This window comes from Podarcis filfolensis (assembly GCF_964270895.1).
Source record: "Podarcis filfolensis genome assembly, chromosome: 4".
In the NCBI taxonomy this organism is placed as follows: domain Eukaryota; kingdom Metazoa; phylum Chordata; class Lepidosauria; order Squamata; family Lacertidae; genus Podarcis; species Podarcis filfolensis.
Genome location: NC_139607.1, coordinates 94,994,478 through 95,020,274, shown reverse-complemented (window position 1 = coordinate 95,020,274; position 25,797 = coordinate 94,994,478). Strand labels below are relative to the sequence as shown.

Sequence of the window (25,797 nt, the reverse complement as noted above, 5' to 3'; positions counted from 1 at the left end):
TGGATGTGCTTTGAATAGATGGCGGGTGGCGCTGTGGGTTAAACCACAGAGCCTAGGACTTGCCGATCAGAAGGTGGGCTGTTTGAATCCCCACGATGGGGTGAGCTCCTGTTGCTCGGTCCCTGCTCCTGCCGACCTAGCAGTTTGAAAGCATGTCAAAGTGCAAGTAGATAAATAGGTACCACTCCGGCGGGAAGGTAAACGGCGTTTCCGTGTGCTGCTCTGGTTCACCGGCTTAGTCATGCTGGACACATGACCCGGAAGCTGTACGCCGGCTCCCTTGGCCAATAAAGTGAGATGAGAGGCGCAACCCCAGAGTCGGCCACGACTGGACCTAATGGTCAGGGGTCCCTTTACCTTTACACTGACTGGCAGTAGCTCACCAGGGTTCCAGGCGGCAAGTCTTTTGAGACGCTAGGAATTGAACCTGCGGCCTTCTACATTAAAGAGCAAGTGCTCTTCCACTGATCTACGGGTCTTTCCCCAAAGGAATGCGAAAGAGCATGCTCTACAGTGAGGGGTGAAAGTATTTGATCCTCTGCTAAATTTGCCCGTTTGCCCTCTGATGAAGAAATGACCAGTCCATAATTTTAATGGTAGGTTTATTGTAGCTGTGAGTGACAAAATAACTGTTTGAAGGTTATTCTGAAGGTTCAAGTAGCTACACATCAGCCTCGAAATCTTACTGACTTGGAGAGGATCTGGAAAGAGGAGCGGGACAAAATATCTCCTGAGATGTGTGCAGACCTGGTGGCCACCTACAAGAAACGTCTGACCTCTGTAATTGCCAAGAAGGGTTTTGCCACCAAGTACTAAGTCAACTTTTGCAAAGGGATCAAATACCTTATTTTTTGCACCATAACACTCACTTTTTTCCTCCTAAAAAGTAAGGGGAAATGTCTGTGCGTGTTACAGAGGGAATGCCTACGGGTGTGATGCCTACGGATTTTCCTCCTCTAAAAACTACATGCGTGTTATGGTCGGGTACGTGTTATAGAGCGAAAAATATGGTACTTATTCCACTCATTATAATGCACATCAATCTCTGACTTTTGTCTTTTGGGTTTCTGGGGTTTTTTCTTGTTGTTATTCTGTCTCTCACAGCTGCAATAAACCTACCATTAAAATTATGGACTGGTCATTTCTTCGTCAGGGGGCAAATGGGCAAATTTAGCAGGGGATCAAATACTTCCCCCCCCCTCACTGTATATCCTCAGTCTTGGCATCTGCCACGCCAGGGAAAGACACTCTATTCCTGTTATGTACTGAGTTGAATAGGATCCAAAATGCAGCAGTCTGATTAGTCCTAGAACAACAGGATTCAGAATGCAGCAGTCTGACTGGTCTGCAGGAGCCACCCAATCCAGCTCCAAGCGGAAGTGAATCCGCAACCTGATTGGCCTACAGGAGAATTCCGGAATTAGCCAATCACGTGTAGCCCATTGTGTAAATAATGTATATAAAGCAGATACTTTGGGGGGACTTTCATTCTTCCTCACCACTATGAGCTGAATAAAGAGCATGAAATCCACTCTCGACTCCGAGTATATTTCAATTCCTTTCCTCCTTTCCCCAGAAACAAGGAGTGTTCCATCGTAGCTTTTTCTCCACCTGTAATCGGAAGTGGTACAGTCCTGACCCATATTGACCAACTCACCTACTGGTATCTCTGTTGTATTTGAAAATAATTCATGTGTGACGTGTGTGTGTGTGTGTGTGTGTGCACAGACACACTTAAACATCATGTTTATGTATGCAATTGTTTAAAAATGTTTTTATTATATTGTGAACCACTTCAGGATTTCTCACGGGAAGCAATTCATAATGGAAATAAATCACCGCTATTGATAATAATGATAGTAATAGCCATTTAGCGTTTGTGGGAAGTTCTGAGAGACTGTTTCAAGGACAAGAGATGTTGTGCATAAGGTATATCAGTTCAAAATGTTCCCTTGCTTCCCCTTCAGACTGCAAAAAGAAGACTCAATAATGCAAATTAACATATGCAAATCGGATTAGATGTTTAAAGCATAGACTGTTTTTAAAAGCAGATAAACACAACCTGAGCATGGCGGATGAAAACCATCTAGCTACAGCCTCCAGGGGGTGCAACAAAATATGTTTAAAATTAAGTCTGCTTTAATTCTTTCTCAGTATACTCCACATGGGGGAGCTCCCATAATGCTTGGTCATGAATGTTCAGAAGCACAAACTGCCAATTCTCAACCGTCTATTTAGCCTTTGGAAAGTGTTGACACAGAGTTTTTGTTTTGTCTCAGCCAACCGCAAGGCAACCTCCACAAAGATGGAGTAATTGCTCATGGGTGACGGTAGGATTTGAACCCAAGCCAAAAGCCATCTTCAAATCTTTCAAGGGCTGTCACATGGAAGATGCAGCAAGCTTGTTTTCCCCTGCTAGGGAAAGTAGGACCCGATCCAATGGCTTAAAGTTACAAGAAAGGAGATTCTGACTAAACATCAGAAAAAGCTGACAGTAAGAGCTTTTGACAGTGGAACAGTCTCCGTTGGGAGGTGATGGACCCTCCTCTCATAGGAGGTTTTTAAACAGAGGTTGGAGGGCCATCTGTCCTGGATGCTTTAGTTGACATTCCTGCATTGCAGGGGGTTGGACTAGATGACCCTCGGGACCCCTTCCCACTATACAATTCTATAATTATATGGACTGAACTATAGAATGGGAATTGGGCTCACTGTGTTATGGGCCCGGAACAAGACATCTTTTGCGTGTTACAGAGCAAAGAGGAAGACACAGAGAGGGTCCCTTGGGGCTCACTGTAGACAGAGGAAGGGACCTGACCAAGAGGGATGGGGAGCGAAGGGGGAGTTGCAAGCCAGTATGAGCAACCGCTTCACCTAGACAAGAGCAACCCTCGGTAATCTCTGCGTTTTATTCTGCTTCCTTATTTTTCGCTCCATAAGGCGCACCGGACCATAAGGCGCACCTAGTTTTTAGAGTGGGAAATCAAGAAAAAAATATATTATCCCCCCCCCCCAGCCCCAAAGAGCAGCAGACAGGCTGTATGCAGCCTGTCCGCCTCTCCCAGAGCTTCTTGGGGCTGCTGGGGGGAGGCCGGGTTTCCGCCCCCCCCCAGCCCCAAAGAGCAAAGCCAGCGGGATCCCGCTCGCTGTCCTGGCTTCCTCTTTAGCCTCACACAACCTCTCCGGCCAGGAGAGGCTGCGCGCAGCTATGGCAATATCCCCACCTCCTGCAAAAGCCCACAGGAGCCGTGCACCCTTTAAGGAGCGTGCGGCTCCTGCGGGCTTTTCTACAAGGAGGGAGAAGGGACTGACTGGCCGCGTCAGTCCCTTATCCCTCCTGAGGAAAAGCCCGCAAGAGCCGCACGGAGCTTGTGTGCGGCTTTTGGGGGCTTTTCCTGCCTGCCTCCCCCCTGCATTCGCTCCATAAGACGCACACACATTTCCCCTTACTTTTTAGGAGGGAAAAGGTGCGTCTTATGGAGCGAAAAATACGGTGGTTGCAAGAGTTTCACTTTCTTTCTCTGATCTGCAAACAACCTGTTCTCCTTGTTGGCTGCCTGACAGCTGCTCAGCCTCCCCACCAAACAGCTGAGACATGTGGTAGTGCAGCAGCAGCTACTTTCCTGCTCATCCTCCAGCCTCCAGCCAGCCCCAGGGCTTCAATCCTAGTTTGAATTTTGGTCTGGATTTCAATTTTTGGCCTGGGTGGGAAAGAGAGTGGCAGAGAGGGGGTTTGAAGGGGGTTTAGAGGTGGATTCCCCAATTATGCGATTTTCACTTATGCAGGTGGGGTACCAGAATGTAAGTGGTTGGGGGGCACACCTGTTCTGAATATTCTGGCAAGATCAAGTGGAATCAGATGAAAATTTAGGCTGGGGCGTTTCTTAAGTGGGGGAGGGTGTCCTTTTAATTTTTGAAGGCACACGGTTTTGATACAAGAATGTGCAGCTAGCTCCGCCAGGTTTGCTTCCCGCGCCGCGGCGTCATTCTCAAAAGGGCAGCAAACCGTTCGACCTCCTCATGGGATGCGGAGAGAGGACTTCTGCCAGCAGGCGGAGGCGGTCCGTGAACAGCAGAGCTTGGCTTCCAGATTCCAGGTCCTGGTTGAAGACGAAGAGGTAGACTTTGGCCAAGACGCTCAGGAACCCCAGGCAGACGGCCACCGCCAGAAACAGCCACACGACTTTGGACAACAGCAGGAGGAGGCTGCTCTGCATGGCCAAGGAATCCTGGACCAGCTTAGCTTGGACCATCTCATGCAGCAGAGACGGGACCTTGAGGCTCTCGTCTTTCTCCAGCCTCATGAACGACGCCTCTTCCAGCTGGTCCTTCAGGCAGAGGATCTCGTTCTCCTGGACCTCGCGGATCTGCTCAAGCTCATCCAAGGTGCGCTGGAGCTCGGCGGCTTCGCTCTGCTCCTCTCCGAATCTCTGCTCGGCCGTCTCGATCTTTGACTCCAGCTGCTTGAAGTAGCTGACAATGTGCTCCATCACCTGCTTCATGCGACAGATGTCCTGGTCTTGCGTTGCCTTGTAATCCTGGAAGAGAACGATGTGGCCGGACACCTTTTGTATTTCGGTCCTGAGCATCTTGTTGGTGCCTTTCAAGGCCGTGTTCTGGGATTCCAGCTGCGTGATCGTCTCCTCCAGCTTCCTCAACACTCCCTGGAGCTCCTCTTCTTCCTTTTCGAAGTCCTCTGCCATGGCTTTGAAACACTCGATCTTGGCTTCCAGGCTCCGGTTCTGCTCTTTGACGTTCCTGTTCTCCGTCAGGATCTCCTGTTTCTCGGTGTCGAGGTTGGCAGCCGTCTCTCTCAGGTCCCAGATCTGGTTTTTCAAATTCCCGTTGGCATCCGTCAGGTGGCACAGCGCAGACTTGTCCATGGCGCAACAGGGCTTGGCTTCCGAGAGGAACAAAGGGGCTGTGGGCTCTGCAGAGATGAAAAAGGCAATGTGGGAATAAACAACATCTCATCTTTCTTGGGCTCTCAATATTTCAAGGGCTGTGTGACGTTAGCATATGAGAGTGCTGGAGGTGAAATAGTTAAACAGGTTACCCAATCAGGACCCAGGGGGTGGAGTCAGAGGGACTATAAAACCATCTCTGGGAGGTGCGAAGGGAGGAGTTCATTGGGAGTTGGGTGGTTGGTTGGAGTGGGAGTGAATTGGGATAGAGTCTGTGGGTAGGTTGAGTTAGTGTAGCGAAATAAGCTGAGTCAGGAACAGTTAGGAGCTAGGAAAACAAGTAAATATCTGAGAGGTGGTTTAGTGAGTGAGAGCAGGTAGCAGAAGTTATAGGTCTGGATAGGCACCCCATGATTGTAATTGACCCATACCGTTTATGAAACCACACGCGTGTGAAACTGCAATAAATAATCAGACGTTTATGTTCCAATTTAACCCTGACTGGACTCAGTATTCTACCAGGTAGGGCCTGGGTGGTGGCAGCGAGAAATAAAGTGGTGGCACAGGGATCAATAGACAGTGAAACGTCCGGGAACCCTGTGTGATCGCCACAGGCTGTCACATGGAAGAGGGAGCAAGCTGCTCCTTCTTCTCTCGCTCTGGACCCAAACCAATGGCTTCAAGCTACAAGAAAGGAGAGCACGACTCAAATTCACAGAGAACTCTCTAACAGTAAGAGCTGTTCTAACAGTAGAACTGTATATGCTTTAGTTGAGACGCCTGCATTACAGGGACTAGGTTACCCTTAGGCTCCTTCCAACTCTACAATTCTATGATGGCATGATACTAGGGTCTCTGCTATGCTATTTGAATGGTGTAGGGATGCGGGTGGCGCTGTGGTCTAAACCACTGAGCCTCTTGGGCTTGCCGATCAGAAGGTTAGCGGTTCAAATCCCCGCGACGGGGTGAGCTCCCGTTGCTCTGTCCCAGCTCCTGCCAACCTAGCAGTTTGAAAGCACACCAGTGCAAATAGATAAATAGGTACCACTCTGGCGGGACAGTAAACAGCGTTTCTGTGCGCTCTGGCTTCCGTCACGGTCTCCCGTTGTGCCAGAAGCGGTTTAGTCCTGCTGGCCACATGACCCAGAAAGCTGTCTGTGGACAAACCCCGGCTCCCTCGGCCTGAAAGCGAGATGAGCGCCGCAACCCCATAGTCTCCTTTGACTGGACTTAACAATGGAATGGCATTGTTTTATTGTATATTTTAATGCTTCTGTAATTTGCTTTTTTACCTGTAGAGGATTATTTTGCAATTAAACTGTTTATTCACAACTTGGGACCCATTTAGCTGCAAGATTGCCTTACCCAATATGTGTACGCCCACAAGCGCTTCTGTCTGTAGGGCTGGTACTGTTGCAGACGCCACATAACACTCGCTCCACGTTTGGAAGAAATCCATCTTTTTGCATGGCAACACCTACCCTTTGGAACTCCCTGCCTATTAATATCAGACAAGCGCCTTCACTGTACTCTTTTCGGCGCCCGCTAAAGCCATTTTTGTTTAAACAAGCCTACCCAGCTTTGTAGAATTTTGATGCATATTTTAATCTGTTTTTGTTCATTGCTGGTTATATATTTTGAATGTTTTAAACAGCTGGTTTCCCCCAATAATTTTAAAACCACGCAGTTGGGTTATTTTTGTTTGTTTTTTTACAATCAAGCAGCATATAAATTTTATGAAACGAATAGTCATACCTCAAGTTGAATGTGCTTCAGGTTGAGCGCTTTCGCGTTGCACTCTGCGGCAACCCAGAAGTAACAGAGCATGTTACTTCCGGGTTACACCGCTCGCGTATGCGCAGCCACTCAAAATGACGTCATGTGCATGTGCAGAAGGGGCAAAACGCGACCCACAGACGCGCAGTTGCATCTTACGTTCTATTCAGGATGCGAACGGAACTCTGGAACGGATTCCATTCACATCCTGAGGTACCACTGTAACCGCAAAAGCATTTTACTTATTTAAGTCTAGATTATTTCTTTTGCAAAACAGTCATACCTCATGTTATGTCCGCTTCACGTTACGTTCTTTCAGGTTACGTCCCGCGGCGACGCGGAAGTACCAGAAAGGATTTCTTCTGGGTTTCGCTGCTCGCGCATGCGCAGAAGTGCAAAATGATGTCACGTGCATGCGCAGAATTGGCGAATCGCAACCTGCATGTACACAGATGCGCCGCTGCGGGTTGCGCTCTTTTCATGTTGCAAATGGGCCTCCAGAACGGAACTCATTCGTAACCAGAAGTACTACTGTATTGAGTTTATTCTGTTTGTTAACAGGGCTGATTTCTGTATTGCTTGATACATTTTGTAAACTGCTTTCTCACCCGCCCCCATGTTTTGGATTTGAGAATAAGTGGGTGCCATTTGTAAGATGCTCTGGGCGCAGTGGAAATAAATTCAAGCAACCTCAAAATGCCAGGGCCATAGGTGCCAACTCCCAGGGGCCCTGGGTGTCTGAGCACCCACAAAATTTGTTAAGTTGTGGGTGAACATATCAGACGACACAGTGATTCTTCAAACAGCTCTTCTTTATTCACAGGCCAGAACAGAACTGAACTGAAGGGTTCAGCCAGCCTGCTTAATAGAGCTCCACTACAACGCAACAGTGACAATCTTTCTGTAACTATCCAATCACTGAACGTCACTTTCAATCCCTTATTTGCATATTTGGACCTGAGTGAAAACTATCTACAGTATCCCCCTGCTGGCCCAGGGTGAGAACTTCAGTACATATCAAAATTTCCCGTGAAGGTGCCGGGCACCCACAAAGTTTGGTGTCATGGCCAGGCACTCTGCATGGCACCCACGCCCCGGGCACCTACGGTCGCGGGGCCAAGCTGGCACTCCTGGTCAGGGCGTCTGGTTGGTTTTGTGTAGAAAAGGAGGCGATGAAATGAAAGCAGAAAGCCAAGCATTGGCTACTCACCCAAGAGCCAGAGTTTTTGAAAGCTTTTTGCCTACATGCTCTCCTGGAACTCAGCCCCAACCAATCCAAGGCTGGCTGCTGGAATCTGGCCTGCAGCTGATGTCACAATGCTCGGCCCTGAGATCATTCTCAGAGGGCGCGGAAAGGGAGCTGGTGCAGAAAAGGCCTAGTGCTCAAAGAATTAAGAGGAGGAAATACACCAAGCAGGACCCATTTTAACCGCAGATTGAAAGATTTATGCCCTTCTACTCTTTTGGGTTAAAAGAGGGGGAGGAGGAGTTGGGCCACTGGGATAAACTGCCTTCATGTCCAATTATTATTACTATTATTATTATTATTATTATTATTATTATTATTAATAATAATAATATGATGGTTTCCCCAGCCACTCTGGGTGGCTTCCAACAAAACACTAAAATACAATAACCTATTAAACATTAAAAGCTTCCCTGAACAGGGCTGCCTTCAGATGTCTTCTAAAAGTTTGGTAGCTGGGTGGCTGGGGAGACCCAGCCAGATGGGCAGGATACAAATAATAAGTTATTATTATTATTATCATTCCTGGGACGAAGGACGCAGATGCATTTGTGTAGAAAACTCTGCACATTTATATGGCTGGACTGCAGCTTGCTGTAAAAAGGTACGCACGACATCTATAGGTCCACCTGCTTTTTGCCTATGTTCATTCTCCCCCATCCCCACCCAGCATGCAAGTCCTTGCAATGAAGAACCCCCCACCACCGCAACCTAGAATAGAAATTAGGATGACTTTACAGCAGGGGTCAACAAACTTTTCCAGCAGGAGGCCGGTCCACTGTCCCTCAGACCTTGTGGGGGGCCGGACTATATATTTTTTTTGGGGGGGGGATGAATGAATTCCTATGCCCCACAAATAACCCAGAGATGCATTTTAAATAATAGCACACATTCTACTCATGTAAAAACACGGTGATTCCCAGACCATCCGCGGGCCGGATTGAGAAGGCGATTGGGCCGGATCCAGCCCCCAGGCCTTAGTTTGCCAACCCATGATTTACAACTTCCCTTCTTCCCCTTTCCTGGTTCCTTTGATTTTCTGATCATTTCTGTGTATCCTCATATATCCATCTAGTCCTTTTTTCCTTTTATTATGCCTTTATTTTACGTTGTACGGTTGAATTCACCTTAATCCTGCTAATGTTTTCACATATTTACAATTATTTTCCAAACGCTCCACAAAAAAATTGTCGTTCCTCTTGTTCTCTTATTCTACTAGTTAAACCTGCTAGCTCTGCATATTCTACCAATTTTAGTTGCCAATCCTCCTTGTTAGGGGCCTCATTCAGCCACCATTTCTGGCCCCACAAATACCGTATTTTTCACTCTATAGGACGCACTTTTTCCCCTCCAAAAATGAAGGGAAAATGTGTGTGCGTCCTATGGAGCGAATGCAGGCTTTCGCTGAAGCCTGGAGAGGGGTCGGTGCGCCCTGCGGCTGGGGGGGGGATTTTTTTTCTTTATTTCCCCCCCTAAAAACTAGATGCGCCCTATGGTCCGGTGCGCCCTATGGAGAGAAAAATACGGTAACCCAGAGATGTATTTTAAATAAAAGCATCGTAAAAACACGCTAATTCCCGGACTGTTGGGGGCCAGATTTAGACGGCGATTGGGCCGGATCCGGCCCCCGGGCCTTAGTTTGCCTACCCATGCTTTATAGCAAACCCCTCTGCATGTCTGACTGGAAGGAGGCCCTGTGTTTTCACGCATGTGAGGGTAACTGATGTCACCTATTATGACAAAACACTTCCTCCTTTAGATGCCTCCACGATTTCAATCTGCGTGTCAAGATCATCTGGGCATTTGGGTCAGGCGGGCAAGGGTATGTCCCCGGTACTACTAAATCGCTTTTGGGGTTCGATAGCACCACCCAAAGGGATTTCCACTCCATTGGGAACTTATAGCTAGTTGGCCTTTATGTCTTCTTTAAAGTACAGAGTGGCACCAACATCAGTGCAACTTCTTCGTCCTTCCTTGCAGGGGGTTAGACTAGTTGACCCCTGGGGTCCCTTCCAACTCTACAATTCTATTATTCTCTCCGTTCCTCCAAGGATCCGTTACACGCACCATATCCAGACCGTCCTGCAAGACCGAGCGCCCCATCTCGCCCATCTTGGCTAGGCGATGTCTAATATTATAGTACTATATAAACACAGACAAATACAGTCTCCGTGTGTGTGTGTCATAGCTGTCAACCGTCCCTTATTTGGCGGGAAAGCCCCTTATCCCAGCGCTGTGTCCTGCTGCTGTCCCTTATTGATGATGTCCCTTAAATTTCCCGGGTTTCAAAGGAAGCAGCTCCTCTCCCTCCCTCCCTGCCGGCCAGGGAGGAGGGAGGCTCCAACTGTGTTGCTTGGCTGCATTGCTCACCCAACAAGGAGTCTAAGAATGACTGGGGGGTGGAGCTTGCATGCCTTGTGCCGATCAAATCGGCCGCATTGCCTGGGGACTCGCCTTTGCTCAGCGCTTCCCAGCGGAGAGGTGACGGTGGTTTTCCTTGCTGCATCCCCTTTGCTGGGTTGCTGCGCTGTGGGAACCACCGCTTGAGGCTTCGTTTGGCTGCTGGCTGGGCTTTCTGCCTTTGGCTTGGAGGGGCTCAAAAGTTGAACATACCTGTGCTCTGAAAATCCCTTATTTTGGCTGCTGATCCCTTATTTTCGAGGCTGCTGGTCCCTTATTTTCAAATCTGTAAGTTGACAGCTGTGGGGTGTGTGTGTGTGTGTGTGTGTCTGTCTCCAAATGTCTCTTGCACTCACAGTTAGCCTCTGGTACTTTCGTCTCTCTGAATTGGTGCACTTTCAATTGTCCTTTGATATCAGACATGGCCTTTTGGCCAACAGAGCCCTCTGTGTATACAAAGCCTTCACCTTTCTGACAAATTCACAACGCAATTAGAAGCACAAATTTACACAGATGACGCCGGTCAGAAGGGTGGAAACTAGGACGAGAATTTAATCAGAGGGCAATTAAGTTTCACACAAAAAAACCCCACCACCATCCGGCCCCCAAACACACAGCATGATGAACATTCATTAATTGCCATCTTCCAACAGATACAGGATGCTCATTTCTGGTTCAGTGGAAGAAATTCCATTTCCCTTGAGATTATTTTTTTTAAAAGAAAAACACTCACTCCCCGTGCTAGTTTTCACGTAATCCAAACTATGCCCGTCTCTCAGTAGTCTTATGAACAGGGGTTTTTTCGCAGAGGTAAAAGAAAACACAGGCAGTGAGAAATGCAATTCCTCAAATTGTCCTAAAAGGTTGCATGGAATCATGTTTTCCTCTCTTCTTAAATTCAACAACACACTAAAAGATATGAAAACATACTGGCTTGGCAACTTATTTTGTTCGAGATCAGACAGCCCCTTAATGGCTCTTTCAAACATACAAATTCCGCCCCACACAAACACCCATTCCATGTGGGAAGTCGCAGTTTTGAGGGCGACTCCTGCCTCCACCCCCAGGTGTCTGCTTTTGAGTTTCGGGTGCACGTCGATGCCGCGGTCCCGATCTCCCAGGATGAAAAGCTTCGGGGCGCGGCCATAAAAGTCGGGAGAGAGCCGGGCTCTTTGAAACAGGTGTTTTCGGGAAAAGTTAAAAGCCAAGAGGGTTTGGCACGGCGACGGCGGCCCCACGGAGCGCGTCAGTGGTTGTTCTTCGCCGCCTCCTTTGCCGCGATGATCAGAGGAGTGAGGCTGGAGAGGGGCTTGGCGATTTTGAGAAACTGGTGCTGGAAAAGAAGGAGACAGGTTTCGGCAAAGGAAGAACGGCTGGCTCAAGTGATAAACCAATGGCGGTAAATTCGAAGGTGGGCTGGCATGTGGGAAGCTGCCTGAGACCTGGGTGAGAGCTTTGATCCAATGAGCTCAGTGTTGTGGGGATGTTAAAGATAGTAAAAGGTAAAGGGACCCCTGACCATTAGGTCCAGTCGTGGCCGACTCTGGGGTTGCAGCGCTCATCTCGCTTTATTGGCCGAGGGAGCCGGCGTACAGCTTCCGGGTCATGTGGCCAGCATGACTAAGCCGCTTCTGGCGAACAAGAGCAGCACACGGAAATACCGTTTACCTTCCTCCCGCAGTGGTACCTATTTATCTACTTGCACGTGCTTTATAACTGCTAGGTTGGCAGGAGCTGGGACTGAGCAACGGGAGCTTACCCCATAGTGGGGATTCAAACCACTGACCTTCTGATCAGCAAGCCCTAGGCTCTTTGGTTTAAAGGCTCTGTCCCTTTAGAAGTGGTACGATCCTGCCTTTAAATGCCTGAAGGAAATCAGCCCTGAGTGCTCACTGAAAGGACAGATCCTGAAGCTGAGGCTCCAATACTTTGGCCACCTCATGAGAAGAGAAGACTCCCTGGAAAAGACCCTGATGTTGGGAAAGATGGAGGGCACAAGGAGAAAGGGACGACAGAGGATGAGATGGTTGGACAGTGTTCTCGAAGCTACCAGCATGAGTTTGACCAAACTGCGGGAGGCAGTGGAAGACAGGAGTGCCTGGTGTGCTCTGGTCCAGGGGGTCACGAAGAGTTGGACACGACTAAACAACTAAACAACAAGCAATCTTTCTCCAAATTGCTGCGTTTACCTGGAGGAGCTCTTTCGCAGACCCCCTCTTCTCCACATCCATCTCGAGGCAACGATTAAGGAAGTCTCTAAAGATGGGCGAAAGCTTCTCTGGGTTTTGCAGCTCGGGGGTCCCGTTGGTGGCAATAAGATATAAAGCCTAAAAGGGAGGACAGAGGCGAGTGGGAAGAGGAGAAGAAGAAAAAAGGGCTCAGCTCAGAGATTTTATTTTATGCCATAATGGTTACAGAAGGGGTCAACAAGCTTTTTCAGCCGTGGGCTGGTCCACTGTCCCTCTGATCATGTGGTGGGCCGGACTATATTTTGAAGAAAAAAATGAACGAATTCCACAAATAACCCAGAGATGCATTTGAAATAAAAGGACACATTCTACTCATGTAAAAACACCAGGCAGGCCCCACAAATAACCCAGAGATGCATTTTAAATAAAAGGACACATTCTACTCATGTAAAAACACCAGGCAGGCCCCACAAATAAACCAGAGGTGCATTTTAAATAAAAGGACACATTCTACTCATGTAAAAACACCAGGCAGGCCCCACAAATAAACCAGAGATGCATTTTAAATAAAAGGACACATTTTACTCATGTAAAAAGAAGGCGATTGGGCCGCATCCAGCCCATGGGCCTTAGGTTGCCTACCCCTGGGTTACAGTGTTGGAGTCCAGGGTTCGAATCCCCACTAGGCCATAAAACTCACAGCATGGCCTTGGGCCATTCACCATCTCTTAAGCCTAACCAACCTCACAGGTTTGTTGTGAGGATGCAATGGGGAGGAGAACCATGTTTAGCACCTTGAGCTCCTCGGAAGTAAAAGGTGGTGTAATGGCTTTAGGGGTTGCTTGTGCGTAAGTTGCCGCCGCTCTGGGCTAGGTTGGCTGGTTAAACCATTTCTCGCTGGACAGCCATCCACTCCGTGGCTGTTCAGTCGCTGGCAGAATCCGTCAGTGGGCGTTTCTTAAACCTTTTCCAGCATAAAAGTTGTTTGACGCCCAGTCTCCTCCTACTCTCCCTGCGCGGAAGTCTTCTGCGCACGGAGGGCGTGGGTAGCGGAGGACCTGTGCTCTCCCCGCTGGTGTCTGCTTCCCCCATTGGCCCCCCTCTATCCCTGGTGTTGCGCTGATTTTCTTCCCCAACAGGAGACCTGCCTCTCTCCCTGCTTGGCCCCTCTCCAGCATCGCTGTGGAGCCTCGCCTCCTCCTCTAGTTCCGATGGCAGTTCCCTGACAGGTGGTATATATATGTAATAAATAAATACCAGAGATACCAATGCAAAGTCAGACAAATGCAGAGTGGATTTGATTTAAATCAAATCAAATCAAAACAATTTAAACCCATGATTTAAATCACCAGTCAGTAAGACTTGATTTATATCATATTTTCACAGAAAGGCTCATTCTTGCTATCATCTTAATATTTACAACCAGATGAAGGTTTCATTTTCGGAATTATAAATTTTCAGAGCAGTTTTTACAGTTATATCGAAAATTACTGATTTAGTTATACTATTAGAAATACATAGATAATTATGAAGTTATTGTTAGGTTTAATAAGTTAACTTTATATTTGGAAAACTTTTCTGCTGTATTTTAATCATACATCTCCTTAATAACAATTTAAACAATTTATTTAACTAAAACAATAACATTATAGCATATGTATTTGTTTGTTAACTGACGTGGTTAAAAAATTTATTTTTAAACTGAGTTTTAGCACACATGAAAAACTTAAAACAAATCCTTATTTCCTGATGAATAGCCTTTGGACTATAATGTAACTTAAACAGAAAACTATCTTGAGAAGAAAAAATTCCTCCAAAAGCATTTTATTTGAAAAATCCAATTTAAATAATAAAAAAATCCAATTTGAATTTTTAAAGATCCAATTTTTTGATATATATATATATTTTTAATCATTGATTTTTATCCACCCTGGATAAATGAGAAACATTTATAATCCCCGGTGGGACAGCTGGCCTAAACAAACTGCCAGAGAATCTGGGAAGCCTCTCAGTTAGAACGAAAACGCTTACCCTCAGTGGATTTTCGTTGAGGTACGGAGGTTCCCCCTCTATCATTTCAATGGCCATTATCCCCAGAGACCAGATGTCCACTTTGGGTCCATAGGCTTTCCTCGTCACCACCTCGGGCGCCATCCAATATGGCGTCCCCACCATGGTGCTGCGCTTGCTTTGCTCGGGAGTGATCTGAGCACAGAAGCCGAAATCGGCTGACGGGGAAGGAGAGAAGAGAAGAGGAAAATCAAGAAGAAGAAGGAGAAGAAGCAGTTTTCCTTTGTTTTGGAGGAGTCCCGGGCAGAATTTGGTTTTCGCATCAAAGTTTTAGACTGCAAGGTCTTATCTTCTTTAATATTTACGTTCTACTGGCTGAGCCATCCCAGGGGAAGCAGGAAAACAGAGCAGGGCTACAGCTCCTTCCCTTCTGGAACACCTTCATCATCATTATCATAATTTATTATTTATACCCCACCCATCTGGCTGGGTTTCCCCAGCCACTCTGGGCGGCTCCAGACAGAATATTAAAAAGACGGTAAAACATCAAACGTTAAAAACTTCCCTAAACAGGGCTGCCTTCAGATGTCTTCTAAACATCAGATAGTTGTTTAGTTCCTTGACATCTGATGGGAGGGTGTTCCACAGGGGGGTGCCACCACCGAGAAGGCCCTCTGCCTGGTTCCCTGTAACCTCACTTCTCGCAGGGAGGGAACCGCCAGAAGACCCTCGGAGCTGGACCTCAGTGTCTGGGCTGAATGATGGGAGTGGAGACACTCCTTCAGGTATACTGGGCTGAGGCCATTTAGGGCTTTAAAGATCAGCACCAACATCTTGAACTGTGCCCGGAAGTGTACTGGGAGCCAATATAGATCTTTCAGGACCAATGTTATGTGGTCTCGGCGGCCGCTCCCAGCCACCAGTCTAGCTGCCGCATTCTGGATTAGTTGTAGTTTCCAGGTCACCTTCAAAGGTAGCCTCATGTAGAGCACATTGCAGTAGTCCAAGTGAGAGATAACCAGAGCATGCACCACTCTGGCGAGACAGTCTGCGGGCAGTAAGGGTCTCAGCCTGCGTACCAGATGGAGCTGGTAGACAGCCGCCCTGGACACAGAATTGACCTGCGCCTTCATGGACAGCTGAGAGTCCAGAATGACTCCCAGGCTGTGCACCTGGTCCTTCAGGGGCACAGTTACCCCATTCAGGACCAGGGAGTCCTCCACACCTGCCCGCCTCCTGTCCCCTAAAACAGTACTTCTGTCTTGGTCAGAATTCAACCTCAATCCGTTAGCCGCCATCCATCCTCCAAACAAAACAAAACAGGGTGGCTTTGAAATTCCAGGTGTACAATTCTCCCCAGCCATCCTGTCCACATACTTAGCTTGACAGAGCCATCCATCCCCAGCAAGATATTGTCACTCTTAATGTCCCTGTGGATAACTTGGTTGGCATGGAGGAATTCCAATGCCTGGAGACACTGTGGGAGAAGAAAAAACAGGCAGCAACAATCAGTACTGCAAACAACAATGAGGTTTTGTGCAGGCCAGTGTGGTGTAGTGGTTAGAGCATTGGACTATGACCTGGGAGACCAGGGTTCGAATCTCCACTCAGCCACAAAGCTCACTGGGTGACCTCGGACCAGTCACTCATTCTCCGCCTAGCCTACCTCACACGGTTGTTGTGCGGACAAAATGAGGGGTGGAGGTCAACGTAACGCCAGCTCAAGCTCCTTGAGGAAAGGCAGTGCATAAATGAAATTAAGTAAGTATATGTGTGTCACTTCTCACAGAATGCTTATGGGGAAAATTCATTCTGGCACATATAGCGACAGGAAGGACTGCCTCTCCCCATATAAACCACCCCCAACTCTGAGATCATCATCTGAGGCCCTTCTTTCTGTGCCTCCTCCGTGAAAGGTCCGGTGGGTGGCAACATGAGAACAGGGCCTTCTCTGCAGTGGCTCCCCAGTTGTGGAATGCTTTCCCCAGGAAAGTTCGCCTGGCGCATTCATTATACACCTTTAGGTGCTAGGCAAAAAAGTTCCTCTTCCAGCAGGCCTTAGGCTGATTAATATTCTACAGCATTTAAAATTTGTTTTTGTTTTGTTTTGTTTCGTTTCAACTATTTATTTTGTGCTTCTATCCTGTATTTTTTTCTTGTGATCTTCAAATGAAGGGCGGTATATAACTTTAATAAATAAAATAATAAATAAGTATACTACAACTCTTGTCATGGTCTTTGGCCGTGCTGACTGATGCTTCGGGGAGGAAAAAGGTTCCTCCATCACAGACTGGCAGCAGCTGTCCTAGGACTGAGGCAGAGAAGGGTCTTTTCCATTAGCTGCTACTTGATCTTTTTGACTAGCAGTGCCAGGATTTGAACACGACCCCCTAAACATCACCGCTCTATTTTTAGACACCTGTTTAAATCGCAACATTTATCCAGCATTCATCCTGATCCGCTTGCAGGGTGCATAAATGTCTTCTTGTTAATCTTTCATTCATTCCAATGCTTTGAACTGCATTTCCCTGTGACTTAGAAAAGGTTCTTTCTTTTTTCGAAAAAAAGCGGATTTGCTGTGCTGGGGCGACAGAGCACTTTGACTTACTTCAGTTGCGCACGCCTAGAGTTCCTGGAATGAGCTTGCATCCCTCCCGAAATATATTGACAGTCTGGAGGCACTCCAGGAAATTCAAATAATTCCATCTCTCTCTCACGCACATAGGAACTCCAAGCGGGGCGTCCCATTCGCCAGCAAAGCCCTGGACTTCCATTTGGAGTGAAATATATTCGGAGTTTAAGTCCTTACCTCCCGGCACACGGCAGCAATCTGCCCTTCATCCATGCAGGTCTCTGTCACCACGTCTGTCAAGGAACCGCCTGCCAAATACTCCATGACTACCCACAATTCATCCCCCACGAGGTAACTGCGGGAAGCCAGAGAAATAACAGACGGTCATTGTGTCCCTTTCACCACACACACGCACACACACACACAAACGCATTGCCAAACCAAGAGAGCAGAGCTATTTTGACAGCAGAGCCAGATGGTAGTGCAAAATGGACAGTGGAAAGTAACAGGCTTGCGGGTCGGATATGGATCAGGCTGGGGGAGGACCCGGGTTCAAATTCCTGCTCCGCGTTTCAGCTTCCTGAGTGGCCATCACCATCATCATTTTTTAATTTGTATACCGTCTTTCTATCTTACAATACTCGAGGCGGTTTACAAGCTGAAGAAACAAAAAATGTACAATCTGATGCAATACAAAAATGTGATAATAAAACTTTAAAAGAGGCCACCTATATCAAAAAAGTAACATTCAACAATCATTAGAATAGTATTAAATACAGTGGTAGCTCTGGATATTAAATAAATATTAAATAAATATTAAATATTAAATAAATATTAAATAAATACAGTGGTAGCTCTGGATATGAACGGGAACCGTTTCGGAGCCCCGTTCGCTTCCGGAAGTAAACGTAAGGCGTGACTGCGTGTCTGCGTGTCTGCGTGTCGCATTTCGCCACTTCCGCGCATGCGCGTGACGTCATTTTGAGTGCCTGCGCATGCCTGAGCGGCAAAACCCGGAAGTAACACACTCTGTTACTTCCGGGTCGCCACAGAGCACAACCCGAAAATACTTAACTTGAAGCTACTTCAACCCGAGGTATGACTGTAACGTATAAAAGTTAAACAGAAATCCACCCAACAGTTACAATAAATAATTTCTAAACTATAATCAATAAAACCACGGCAAACCAAAGTACAGGGAGGAGGTAGTCTCTTGCTCGGCCTAACCCACCTCGCAAGGTTGTTGTGAGGGCGAAACAGGCAGGAACCTTGTGGCTATCTTCTAAAGCGTGAAAGGGATGTTTGCAGGATCAATGGGGTTTTGTTTCTATATGTGGCCGAGAAAGTCCCTGTGCGTGGCCCAAAATGGGTTGGGGGAGAGAAAAATGGTATATTGTCTTCTCCCCAGCTTGAAAACTGTCCCTAATGAGTCAAGAAAGGAATGTGCAGTTGCTGGGAAATTTGGGGGAGAATACATTTGAGTATTTTGCTAGCAGAAAAGGGAGGAAACACCAGCAGAGAGAACTCCAGTGGGGCGTTCCCACATTCTGCGACCCTGAAGAGATGGCACCCCAGTCCCCAGTTTCTATAGGACTCCTTTGGGCATGCAAACAAATCATCCTGAAATTTATGACCCACCCTTCACCAGCGAGTCCCAGGACAGGTTACAACAATTTAAAATTGAAAACAAATGATAATTCCGGGAATAAGGTGGGCCACATGTCTCATGTGTCAAATGACGAGGGAAAGAGGGGTCTGCATCATACATTGCCAGCCTGGTAGCTTTCATATGCTTTGGACGGCAATTCCCAGCGTGGCCAAAATATCCGAAGGGCACCAGCTTGGTGATGGAACATGAGCAGATTAGTTGTTGGCATCCGTCTACAATGGAGTGCACTTCCGGGGGTGAAGTCAAACTGCTGCATTAGCAGGACTGAATTGATCCTCCGCCCCCTGAGGCACAAGCCTGGGCTGCTCAGATAACAAGACCCCTCTCTCAGCCTCGCTGATGTAACCCAAAGGAAAGCAGAGCAACACATTTGGCACCAGCTTGCCTGCGGGAGTTGCCGGAAGGAGGCGTACATGGTCTACTCCATGGCCTTTTCTTCTCCCAAAGATGTCCCCCAAAGGCAGCAGAGGTTTAGGATCAGAGATTTCCTTCTCCTAGATGGGCTCCCTTCCCAGGTGGATGAGCCCCGTCTCCTCCTAATAATAAGCAGCTACCTTTTAAGGCAGGGACGCGGGTGGCGCTGTGGGTTAAACCACAGAGCCTAGGACTTGCCAATCAGAAGGTCGGCGGTTCGAATCCCCGCAACGGGGTGAGCTCCCGTTGCTCGGTCCCAGCTCCTGCCAACCTAGCAGTTCGAAAGCACATCAAAAGTGCAAGTAGATAAATAGGTACCGCTCCGGCGGGAAGGTAAACGGTGTTTCCGTGCGCTGCTCTGGTTCGCCGGAAGCGGCTTAGTCATGCTGGCCACATGACCCGGAAGCTGTCTGCGGACAAATGCTGTCTCCCTCAGCCAGTAAAGCGAGATGAGCGCCGCAAGCCCAGAGTCGTCCGCGACTGGACCTAATGGTCAGGGGTCCCTTTACCTTTACCCTTTAAGGACATTGTTCTGTCTTCATCCAATTTGTCTACACTGCCCGGCAGTGGTCCTCTGGGATTTTAGACAGGGGATGATTTCATCCCTACCTGGCGATGCCAGGAATTGAACCTGCGACCTTCTATGGGGAAAACAGATGCTCTACCACTGAGCTACACAGTCATACTTCGGGTTACAGATGCTTCAGGTTGTACGTTTTTGGGTTACGGACTCGCTGAAACCCAGAAGTACTGGAACGGGTTACTTCCATGTTTCGGCGCTCGCGCATGCGCATATACATTAAATCGCGCTTTGCGCATGCACAGAAGCGCTGAATCGCAACCCATGCATGCACAGATGTGGCGCTGCGGGTTGCAGACGTGCCTCCCACACGGATCACATTTGCAACCCGAGCATCCACTGCATAGCCGTCAACCGTCCCTTATTTGGCGGGAAAGTCCCTTATCCCAGCGCTGTGTCCCGCTGCTGTCCCTTATTGATGGTGTCCCTTAAATTTCCCGGGTTTCAAAGGAAGCAGCTCCTCTCCCTCCCTCCCTGCCGGCCAGGGAGGAGGGAGGCTCCAACTGTGTTGCTTGGCTGTGTTGCTCACCCAATAAGGAGTCTAAGAACGACTGGGGGGTGGTGCTTGCATGCCTTGTGCCGATCAAATCGGCCGCGTTGCCTGGGGACTCGCCTTTGCTCAGCGCTTCCCAGCGGAGAGGTGACAGTGGTTTTCCTTGCTGCGTCCCCTTTGCCGGGTTGCTGCGCTGTGGGAACCACCGCTTGAGGCTTCGTTTGGCTGCTGGCTGGGCTTTCTGCCTTTGGCTCGGAGGGGCTCAGAAGTTGAACATACCTGTGCTTGGAAAATCCCTTATTTTGGCTGCTGTTCCCTTATTTTCGAGGCTGCTGATCCCTTATTTTCAAATCTGTAAGTTGACAGCTATGATCCACTGTAGCCCTTCCCCAACCTAAAGGACCCTTCTAGCAGCAGTGTGTGCTAGAGATGGCCATAAGTTCAGTGGTTCCGGCACTAGACTTGCATGCAGTAGGTGCCTGGTTCAAACCCCTGCATCTCCAGCTATGGCCAGGGGTCTTCCCTGTCTGAAATCCTGATGCTGCCAGCCAGTGTATGCAACACTGCACTAGATGGACCAGTGGTCTGACTCAGTATGAGCCCCCTTCCGATGTTTCGAGGTTAATTTCCCCACCCTTCATTTCCACCCATGAATTTTCACAGGTGCCCCCCTTCTTGAAAATATCCTGGTGTTTCTGTCTCCTTCCCACCAAAACAACTCATTGCTGTTTTTCAGAATAGGCTAAAACGGCTTTAAATGAATGAACAGGGACTGGGCTGCCGGAGAACTGTGACAGCTAAGGGCATCTGTGACGGCTGCTTCGGGGACAGCCGCAGCTGGGGACTTTTCCAGTCCGGAAAATCTCAGCACAAACATGTTTCTGGCAAAGGCAGCTCAGCTGGCCCCACTGCAACTTCTGCCCCGCTGGGAAAGGAGGAAACGAAGCGCTCAGAGCAGCAGCGACTTCTCCTCCATGGAGGAAAGAAAACGAGCCAAAAGCAGCAGGTATAGAAGCTAGCAGGAAGATGATGCTCGCCCTTCTGACCTGAACTCACAGCATCCAGTGTCTTAGGACCGTATGGTCACCAGCTTCTCAATAATTTTTTTATAAGAGGTCGCCAATTCCCCTTTCTAAAAAAACAAGATTATTGTCAACCTGACAACTGCCATCTGTTCCCGTGGGCTTCTTTCTTAACTGTTACGACTTCCAACTGATTCTTTTCTTCCTCGGCTACTCTTCCACGTTTTTGCAAACGTGATTCTCTGCGGTGTTAAAGTCCATAGTGCTTGAACGGGATTAAATAGGTTGCTGGGATAGCTTAGTTGGTAGAGCTTGCAACTCTTAATCTCAGGGTTGCGAGTTCAAGACACACTTGGCACAAATAGTTCCCTGCATTGCAGGGGGTTGAACGAGATGACCCTTGTGGTCCTTTTCAATTCTACAGTTCTATGATTCTAATATTATTTATTGGATTGCTCACATTGGTTAATGATCCATTGCCATGATCGCTGAACAATCTCCAATCACATACTTCATTCTATCATTCAGTATTAAAAGGTAACGGTAAAGGGACCCCTGACCATTAGGTCCAGTCGTGGACAACTCTGGGGTTGCATGCTCATCTTGCTCTATAGGCTGAGGGAGCCGGTGTTTGTCCGCAGACAGCTTCCGGGTCATGTGGCCAGCATAACTAAGCCGCTTCTGGCGAACCAGAACAGCGCATGGAAACACCGTTTACCTTCCCGCTGGAGCGGTACCTATTTATCTACTTGCACTTTGACGTCCTTTCAAACTGCTAGGTGGGCAGGAGCAGGGACTGAGCAACGGGAGCTCACCCCATTGCAGGGATTCGAACCGCTGACCTTCTGATCGGCAAGCCCTAGGCTCTGTGGTTTAGACCACAGCGCCACCTGCTATTACCCTATACTACCCTATTCCAAAAATGTCTAAACGTGGGCACTCCTGTTCCAGCCAGCCAGCCAGTCATGCCCCCTTCTGCCATACTCCATTCCACCTCCATTTTTTGTTTCCTCCCCATTAACAGTCAGCATTGTGTGCTCACTGAGCACCCTCAGTCCTCACTGGGTTTTTTGGAGAGGGCTCCCCCCACCTAAGATTCTTCTCCTAAAGGTTTTCTTATTTTTACTTTTGTACTTCTGAAAACCTTGGCCTTCACCTGAGCCTGCAGACCCCTCCGCCTTGCAGGTGTGGCCAACGCCATTTTGGCCACAGAAGCAATAATAAATAATACTAATAATAATAATTTATTTATACCCCGCCCTTCACGGTTCAGAAAACCGGGCTCAGGGTGGCTAACAACAAATTTAAAACACTTAATTGATGCAACGAAAAACAGCATAAAATACAGTATAAAACGTGAATAACAATAAATTCAGAATTCAAAAACCAATTTAGGGGGGAAATCCATCCAATAAGCATTAGATGATCACCAGGGCTAGCTGGCTAAATTAGTCCTATTTGGGCCAGCAAGGAGACCAGGGGAGAATTAGCTGTGGGATCCCAGAGTGGGTAATCTTCATAAAAAGAGGAGAGGGAGGGAAGGAAGGGGAATAAAAGATCAGGCTAACTTCAAATTGAAAGCCAGGCAGAATAGCTCTCTCTTACAGGCCCTGCAGAAGGAAGTTAAATCCTGCAGTTAAATCACTCACACCTGAATATTGAAAATTAAAGGAATGTTCCGGGGGGGGGGGTTGTCTGTGGTCCCCTGGCCTGGCACTCCCAAGTTGGACCTAAAGCCAGAAATTTCCAGTTTTGCTCACCAAAGGCTTACAAGATGCTGGAGGAATCAAACAAAAACAAAACAAAACACGAGTCCCGTTTTCTGTTATTCCAGCTTTCAGAAAAGAGCCGAGACAGTTATCAAGGGGGTGGAGCAATGAGGAAAGGTTTCACCATTTGGGACTTTTTAGTTCAGAGAAAAGGTGAGTGAAAAGTCACATCATAGAAGTTTATCAAATTAAGACATGGGATTGAGAAAGTGGAATGAGAAAACTTTCTCCTCCCCCCCTCCCCATAACACTAGGCTCACGGACAACGAATAAAGTGGAATTTTGGAAGAGTCAAGGCAGATGAAAGGAAGGATTTATTCATATGGAATTCAATCCGACTTGGATGGCTTGAAAAGAGGGTTAGACAAATTTAAGGAGGGCAAGGCGATCCACAGCCACTAGCCACAACAGCTGCATTCTAGCTCCACTGAAAAAGGCAATACGTCTCTGAATATCATTTGCTGGAAACTGCAGATGACAAACTAAATACATGTACAATGTACAATGATGCAACGCGTTCAAACAGTCCAAATATTCCTGCAATAAGTCCAAGAAAATAACTCTGTGTGCGCGTACTTGTTGCTGGTGCAATTCCAACGGAACTCCGACAATGAGCTAGCCGGATTTCAATCTCTGTTTCGTGAATCTTTTTCTGGTCGGTCCGAAAAGGAACTTGATGCTCAACCAACTTGATGCTCAACCAAATAGGTTCGCTCCAACATTGAAAAGGCACTTTGCTCTTTTTTCCAAAGGCATACAGTATTTAGACTGTTTGGCTTTGAGATACTGAGTTGTGTATGTCATTATTATTTGGGCATTGTAAATATCATTTAATAGGGATGCGGGTGGCGCTGTGGGTTAAACCACAGAGCCTAGGGCTTGCCATTCAGAAGGTCAGTGGTTCAAATCCCCGCGACGGGGTGAGCTCCCGTTGCTCGGTCCCTGCTCCTGCCAACCTAGCAGTTTGAAAGCACGCCAGTGCAAGTAGATAAATAGGTACCACTCCGGCAGGAAGGTAAACGGCGTTTCCGTGCGCTGCTCTGGTTCGCCAGAAGCGGCTTAGTCATGCTGGCCACATGACCCGGAAGCTGTACGCCGGCTCCCTTGGCCAGTAATGCGAGATGAGCACCGCAACCCCAGAGTCAGTCACAACTGGACCTAATGGTCAGGGGTCCCTTTACCTTTACTTTAAATATAATTTAAGTACTAGAGGGTGTTGAATTTTTGCACACTACTCCTAATGTATTTCTGTAAACCACATGCAGAGCTATTTAGTTTGTGGTTTGCTTCTCTGTATTCCTTGGAATCTGCAGGTGTGCAGACAGCTTTGCCATTCATGCACTGCTCCCCAGACGCCTCTGGTTCGATGAGAACAGGATAGTGGACTAGTTCAGCTAAAGGCCTGATCCAATGGGCTCTTATGTTCTTAATCAAAGTCCACTAAAGTTGGAGGCTGCATCAAGTTAAGAAGATCTTCCCGTCTCCTGAAGAGATTATCCTTTGTTATTGCGCAAAGCTACTATCCTACTTAGGAGCTGGTGAAACTACTGGTGGGGAAAATAAGACACACATTTTGTGGGGGAACCACCGGTCTTCAGAAGCTGCTAAAAAAATGCTCCTCTCAACTTATGAACTTTGGCTTAATTTTAAAAGACAGTTTGGGCCAACATGAGATGTGTACATTTCTTGCTCAAGAGAATGCTAATCAGGGACGCCATTGTTCTCCAAGTAAATTGTCTCTCCTCTCCCCCCTTTTTAAGTGCATGTAACATGCATAGTAAAAGCAGATAATCTCTGAGGCTGTTTATGTGGCCAAAACTGCATCATCCACACACTAGAAGGAGGCATCAACAGATATGATATACAAAAACTAAAATTAGAAAAAAAAACCACCTTGGATATGTGCAAAGCATACAGATATAAACTTCAGGCCTTTTTGTGGTCCGGATTCAGTGTTGCAGAGGCAGGCAGACTTGAGGCTTGTGGAATTTGCTTAATTTATTTATTTTATTAGACACTCAAGATTCACCAAATGGAAGTCAGATGCCAAAGACAGGCACTTGCAATTAATGAATTCCTAACTGGGGAATTCATTTCAAATGCCAAAACTGAACAGAGCTCACTCCAAAGTTCCCTGCCATTTTTTCATTTTGCTGTTGTCATTTTGTAGTTGCCATTATTAAGCAACGGTGGGTCAGAAATCAGCACTGATCTATTTCAAACTGCCCCAATATCTGCCAGTAGATCTCAATCTACCTTCTGCCCACCTCTGGTCAATACTACAAAGAGGCACATCTAGTATTCCAATCAGGTTTTGTCGCTAACCAAGCCTGAGCACAAGAGTCATTCTCTCCAGGAAATGGCATTCAAAAGCAATACTGCCTCCAACCTTGTGTGTAGAACATAGCAATCACAGCTAGTGGCCATCAATAGCCCTCTTCTCCTTGAATTTGTCCAATCCTCTTTTAAAGCCACCTAAGCTGCAGCCACCACTGCTTCCTGTGGCAGAGAGTTCCGCAGTTTAACAACGCGCTTCGTAAATAAGTGCTTTCTTTCATCTGCCCTGAATCTTGTACACATGACATTCCCTCTTGGGGGAAAAAGTGTGAATACCTGTCTAGGTAGTTGACAATGTTGGGGTTCTTGTTTTCCCTCATGACGAGAATTTCATTAATTATCAGCTCCTTCTTGGGCTGTTGCTGCAAGTTCATCTGCTTAATTGCAACCTGAAATGAGGGCGGGGAACAGGGAAG

At 47.5% G+C, this 25,797-nt stretch overlaps 2 protein-coding genes across 3 annotated transcripts in view; both read right to left on the bottom strand.

Annotated features, from left to right (window-relative positions):
* Positions 1-3,880: 3,880 nt before the first annotated feature.
* Positions 3,881-8,071, bottom strand: LOC310761737 (uncharacterized protein). The gene is made up of 2 exons (XM_083611861.1): positions 7,891-8,071; positions 3,881-4,930 (listed from the first exon to the last, which is right to left on the bottom strand). Exon 2 carries the CDS (start codon positions 4,881-4,883, stop codon positions 3,990-3,992), a length of 894 nt encoding a protein of 297 aa, XP_083467987.1. The 5' UTR covers positions 4,884-4,930; positions 7,891-8,071; the 3' UTR covers positions 3,881-3,989.
* Positions 8,072-10,852: 2,781 nt separating this feature from the next.
* Positions 10,853-25,797, bottom strand: part of PAK1 (p21 (RAC1) activated kinase 1) — a 101,262-nt gene continuing 86,317 nt past the window's right edge. For both annotated transcript variants that reach the window (XM_083609937.1, XM_083609938.1), the window contains 6 exons: positions 25,658-25,770; positions 17,335-17,452; positions 15,903-16,002; positions 14,547-14,743; positions 12,516-12,653; positions 10,853-11,659 (listed from right to left, as the gene is read on the bottom strand). In XM_083609937.1, the coding sequence (XP_083466063.1) occupies positions 11,573-11,659; positions 12,516-12,653; positions 14,547-14,743; positions 15,903-16,002; positions 17,335-17,452; positions 25,658-25,770 (753 nt within the window). In that variant the 3' untranslated portion in view covers positions 10,853-11,572. The remainder of the gene's footprint in view (positions 11,660-12,515; positions 12,654-14,546; positions 14,744-15,902; positions 16,003-17,334; positions 17,453-25,657; positions 25,771-25,797) is intronic.

What these genes read in the sequence shown, in the direction of transcription:
- LOC310761737 (XM_083611861.1), bottom strand. Translation starts at nt 4,883, where the DNA reads ATGGACAAGTCTGCGCTGTGCCACCTGACGGATGCCAACGGGAATTTG.